Genomic DNA, 6,000 nt, shown 5'->3' on the forward strand with positions numbered 1-6,000 from the left:
AACAAGGAAACAACCGCAAATAAAAACAAACGTCTTCCCGATGTCATGGTTTTTTTGTATCAAGGTGGGTTGCCCGGACAGCAAAAAGTATTTTCCAAAGCAAGTCCCTCATGGACGACATCGCCATTCTACAGATTTGTTTCCAGACCCGTGGTGGAACAGAATCCTTCTGTATGTTGTCGTGCCTTTCAGATTATTGGAGCACACCACAGACAACATGACAGAAACTTGTTAAATGGCTGATTTTTTTATGTTCATGCGTGGGGTCTGTAGCAGATAAAACTCTTTTAAGATTGGTAAAATCCTTGTGTGTGTCCAGGCCTTCGGAAGTAGAATTGTCGATCGAGGTGTGTGTTGGAGGAAATTTAGGTGTGGAAGTATATCTGTGCCATCAGATTCTCAATTTTAATTACAATTTTTTTAATTTTTTTTATACATTCAATTTGAATTTGACTTTTAACATCAAACTATCCAATCCAAACATTGCAGCTTCAAATATTCAGCTGCTCCATTTCAGAAGCAAATTCAACTCGCTGGCAGAAAAGGCTGTTAAAATGGCAAAAAATATAATAATAATAATAATAATAATAATAATAATAATAATAATAAGCGGCACGGTGGACGACTGGTTGGAGCGTCAGCCACACAGTTCTGAGGACCCGGGTTCAAATCCCGGCCCCGCCAGTGTGGAGTTTGCATGTTCTCCCCGTGCCTACGTGGGTTTTCTCCGGGCACTCCGGTTTCCTCCCACATCCCAAAAACATGCATGGTTGGTTGATTGAGGACTCTAAATTGCCCATAGGTGTGAATGTGAGTGTGAATGGTTGTTTGTTTATATGTGCCCTCCAATTGGTTGGTAACCAGTTCAGGGTGTACCCCGCCTCCTGCCCGATGACAGCTGGGATAAACTTCAGCACGCCCGCGACCCTAGTGAGGAGGATAATAATAATGGATGGATGGATGAATAAGAAATGCTATTTAATTCTGCACGCACGTGCAAACATAACGGAACGTAAACAACACTTTTCTACCCACAAATGAGGTATCAAAAGTTGCGTCTCGGCCACGCTTTAATCAGACCTTCTTTATTTTAAATTCTGCGTTACCATCATGACGCAATTCCCCTAAACCTACGGATAAACTTCCATTGAGAATGAATGGGTCTTCAACAATTCCCACATTTAACACTTTCACATCATTAATTTCCCATTCCAACTTCAAATACCATACTAACTGTTAGCATTTGAGCTAATCTCCTGACTTATTTTTGTATACCATTTTTATTATGTTGTATCATGATTCATGGTTTCTGATTCAATTCAAGGATGATATTGGAGTGTTTGGAAAATTATTCAGTAAATTTTTAGTCAAAAATTCAACCAGTGTGATTGCGAAATAAATTCCTGCAAACTGGACAGTCCTGGTGAAATTTCCAAAAATATTTTGTCACGGTATAAGATAAAAATAATTATGGATATTCGGAACAAACAAAAAACATTATGGCAAATAATCAAGACAAATGCATTTCCACTTTATTTGAATAAAGTGGAAATCACATGGTTTCAGGTTTGATGAATAGTAGGTTTACCTGCAACTTCTGATTGTGACGGTTGGTAATCGTATGATGTTGGACTGGACCCAAAAGGAGATGGAAGTGGAGGAAGGAGATGAGAATGGTTTATTAATTAAACGTTCAGCGGGTAGGACATCTGAGGGGCGATGGTGGTCCGTTGGAACAGGGAACGGGTAGGAAGTGAAACCATGGGAAGGTGGAAGAGCTTGGCTGCGTGGCGGTAGACATAGAAGGAGCACTGGAGACGGAGAAGAACACAAGGGGGGAAGTATGATTGGAGGTAGTTGAGTAACTTATGAGGAGGAGTCATGAAAGTTGGCCTGTGTACCACGGATGAACGGCAATACTCTGGTGCTGGCTTCCTGGATCTGGCAGGCTTAAATGCAGGCAATAGAGAGTGCTGATTGGGAACAGGTGGGCGGATTAGGTGCTGATTACAGGGGGGCGAGAGAGGAATATAAGAATAAGAATGTAGATTTTTGTAAATCAGTATGATCGTAATTTCCTTTGATATTAAACATTTACTTTTTCATTTGAAGCTTCTTCATCACTGCTTTTCTCACTGCACATTTGTGTGTTTTAGCCCGATACTAATGAGAGAATCTTTGCCCACAAACTGAGCAGGCAAAAGGTTTCTCACCAGTGTGGGTTCTTGTGTGACTTTTTGAGCTTCCGTTTTCAATGACTCTTTGATCACAAACTGAGCAGGCAAAAGATTTCTCAACAGTGTGGGTTCTTGTGTGTCTTTTTAAGCTTCTGTTTTCAATTAATCTTTGACCACAAACTGAGCAGGCAAAAGGTTTCTCACCAGTGTGGGTTCTTGTGTGTCTTTTTAAGCTTCTGTTTTCAATTAATCTTTGACCACAAACTGAGCAGGCAAAAGGTTTCTCACCAGTGTGGGTTCTTGTGTGTTTTTTTAAGCTTCTATTTTCAACGAATCTTTGACCACACACTGAGCAAGCAAAAGGTTTCTCACCAGTGTGGGTTCTTGTGTGTGTTTTTAAGTTTCCCTTGACAGAGAATCTTTGCCCACAAACTGAGCAGGCAAAAGGTTTCTCACCAGTGTGGGTTCTTGTGTGACTTTTTAAGCTTCTGTTTTCAATGACTCTTTGACCACAAACTGAGCAGGCAAAAGGTTTCTCACCAGTGTGGGTTCTTGTGTGTCTTTTTAAGCTTCTGTTTTCAATTAATCTTTGACCACAAACTGAGCAGGCAAAAGGTTTCTCACCAGTGTGGGTTCTTGTGTGTCTTTTTAAGCTTCTGTTTTCAATTAATCTTTGACCACAAACTGAGCAGGCAAAAGGTTTCTCACCAGTGTGGGTTCTTGTGTGTGTTTTTAAGCTTCTGTTTTCAATGAATCTTTGACCACAAACTGAGCAGGCAAAAGGTTTCTCACCAGTGTGGGTTCTTGTGTGTGTTTTTATGTTTCCCTTGACAGAGAATCTTTGCCCACAAACTGAGCAGGCAAAAGGTTTCTCACCAGTGTGGGTTCCTGTGTGTCCTTTTAAGTGTTCCTTCTGAGAGAATCTTTGGCCACAATGTATGCAGACAAAAGGTTTCTCAGCGCTGTGTGTTCTCATGTGTTGTTTCAAAGTACTCTGATGAGCAAGTGTTTTCCCACACTGAGAACATTGCCATTTGTAGTCTTAAATGTCATATCAACTTCAGGCTGTCCATCATCATCAGTGTGAGTAGAGTGTGACGTCATGTCGTCACTGTCTCACAGTTGCGCTAAGAGGCCGTCTGCTTGTGATTCTCCACAGTGGTCTCCACCACTTTCTATTGTCATGAGTTGACTTGAGCTGCTGCTCGGAGGCTGCGCCCTTGTGCTCTCCTCACTTTGAACTTTGTCTTCACTCTTTAAAGGAACACCAGTCGATGGAAACTTGGTGATCTCTTCCTCTTCCTGTCTGATGTGGGGACGCAGTTTTTTCTCCTCTTTTTTAATCGAAATGGGCTCCTCTTCCTCTTTGATGTGGTGGACCTCATCGTCCTCCACTTCTTCTTTAATGTGAAGGGGCTCTGGCTCCTGCTGGTCAGTACAAAGATGTTCGGTGATGTCTGTAAAACACAAAAAGACAAACACAAACGGTTTGGAAAATCTGTTCTCATTCTGTGTGACTAATGTGTATTATGCAGGGATCAGGCATCTCTTTCATGTGTGTCACGTATCTCAGACGCACAGAAATTAGCAGGGGCGCATAAAGTACGATCAAGCTGCATTTTCAGACAAGCCTAAACACATAATATACTGAGAGAGGAAGGTGCCAAAATAAAAAAAAATAAAAAATTGTAGAAGGGGTGTGGGGATGGGGGCGATCTCATTCCGGCCAATGACAGAGGATTGTTAACCTGACATGCGCACAAAAAATTGCGTAGTGCAGTAAAATGGTTCAATCGATTCACGTGGATAAAATTTAAAATATTTGGGATAAAAAGTAAGATTGTAGGGGTGGGCGATATGGCACTTTTTTTTTCTGGTAGTGGCATCTGGTAAAAGCGAAAAATATTCATGAAAACATACACTGGATTACTGATGCATGCAAATAAACTTTTTATATTGTACAGATATAAATATCCGTAGTGACTAAAATATTAAAAATATTTATTCAAAAACTTACCCTAAAATGTATTTTATTTGATGTGAGACCAAATTAATGCAGGTTGACGCAGAATGTGTTTGTCTATGGAGGCCAAACAAAGTTTGTCTCAGTCGAGTTTCCATACTACATCCACTGCAGATCTACTTCTTTCCAAATTAATACTGCATTGAAGGCTTGACAGTACATCCATCACTACTTTACCACACTAAAACATAATTCATCAAATCTTGGTCCGGGTAAACTTGTCTCGATGCATTTTGAATCTTCCCAAGCTAGTTTAGCCTAGCTGAGTTTGCTAGCCGCACACAAAGAGAGACATTTGTTAGCAAAACATTTTTAAGCAAAGATCAAGTATGAGGTTAAGGTTTTGTGTGAAATGTGTGCAAGTACGACAGCAAAGTACGTGGAGGGTTAGCTAACTTGACTAACGCTCAGTCAGTCCGCACTCAAATTGACTAACTTGAGCCAACGTTCCAGCTGAAATGTTCCTTTGTCCTTTCATCTTTGCTGATGTCACAACCGCCAATCAACAGGCCCCGCCCTTAACGGCCCACACTCAAGACTTCAGACATTACGCTATACACAACAGAACAAGTAATAAGAGTGGAACTACTTATAACCTCAGCCGTGAGGCATGCTGGGACGCCGTCAACTTCGCCGATGTTACAATACGTTGACAAGACGATGGGACATTACTTGGGCAGGCCGCCCAAGAAGATGAAACTCGACTCCCCCCCTCCAAAAAAAAAACATGAAAAAAAAAACATGCACTTTCTCACTGTACAGACACAGAAAATGCTGCACAATTTATAAAACGTATCGCACAGAATATTTATACCATTCACACTTAGTCCACGTTTTTTTTACAATAGAGGCCTGCGCAGGACATGTTTGGGACAAGTACAATCACTTGTCCGATCTGATTACTCGTGGAAGCTCATACGTCGGATAATGGTGAACCAGCGCTTTGTCGACAGACGGCACGTTTTCTTTTGCACAAGGATAGCCTTTGGGCCATCCAGAAAAAGTGCCGAGAATTATTAATAAGTACCTTATGCTTTGGACTGGGACCACCATTGTCGGTTCGGTCCACTACCACCACATAAATTCGGGCCTCGGCCCATCTCAGTGTGTCAATTCCATCTTCGTTGTAGGGCAAACACTGAAATCTTGACATATACAACAAAAAAAAAAAAAAAAAAAAAAAAAAACACAAAAATCTTTTACCTTACGCAGAAGATCAGGGTGCCACCAAAAGCGCAGCTTGTTCAGCATTGACACATAACTTTCATGCGTCGGGGCGTGTGCTTCCTCAATCATTAACCGCATGAACTTCCCTGCAGGTAATACCAGTCTCCTAGGTTCTCCTTGTCAGGCATACAACCACAGCTTCTCCTTGTCATCATACTCAGCACCTGTCTCTTGCCACTTACGCTTGTCTTCCTTTGGCGCCGCCTCCTTCATCATCCTTTCGATAGCCTGCTATTTCTTTCGCCGCCGCATCCGCTGCGCCATTCCCCCGGGCTACCAGAGTGCCCGCTTTCGCATGTCCTGGACACTTGACCACAGCCACCTCCACCGGCCTATCAATAGCCTCACTCAGTCGTTGAATCAGCTCTGCGTGGGCCACTGGGTCACCAGTGGACGTAACAAAACCCTGTCGCCTCCATGCAGCCAGATCAACAAACAAACATCCTACCACATACGCCGAATCAGAATAAATCGTAACACTCTGACCTTCAGGTAACTCTAGTGCCCTGCACATGGCCAGCAGTTCTGCAGCTTGAGCAGAGGGTTTCATAACATCATTTATGGACCAAAGCG

The 6,000-nt window shown here is 42.2% G+C and overlaps 1 protein-coding gene across 1 annotated transcript; it reads right to left on the bottom strand.

Moving 5' to 3' along the window:
* Positions 1-1,685: 1,685 nt before the first annotated feature.
* On the bottom strand, positions 1,686-5,643 carry LOC133398303 (gastrula zinc finger protein XlCGF7.1-like). The gene is made up of 4 exons (XM_061669939.1): positions 5,610-5,643; positions 3,558-3,634; positions 2,527-3,171; positions 1,686-1,811 (listed from the first exon to the last, which is right to left on the bottom strand). The coding sequence occupies exons 1-4, from the start codon at positions 5,641-5,643 to the stop codon at positions 1,686-1,688; spliced, it is 882 nt and encodes a 293-aa protein (XP_061525923.1).
* Between the last annotated feature and the right edge of the window lie 357 nt (positions 5,644-6,000).

The sequence above is a fragment of the Phycodurus eques genome, unplaced genomic scaffold, assembly GCF_024500275.1.
Source record: "Phycodurus eques isolate BA_2022a unplaced genomic scaffold, UOR_Pequ_1.1 contig_54, whole genome shotgun sequence".
In the NCBI taxonomy this organism is placed as follows: domain Eukaryota; kingdom Metazoa; phylum Chordata; class Actinopteri; order Syngnathiformes; family Syngnathidae; genus Phycodurus; species Phycodurus eques.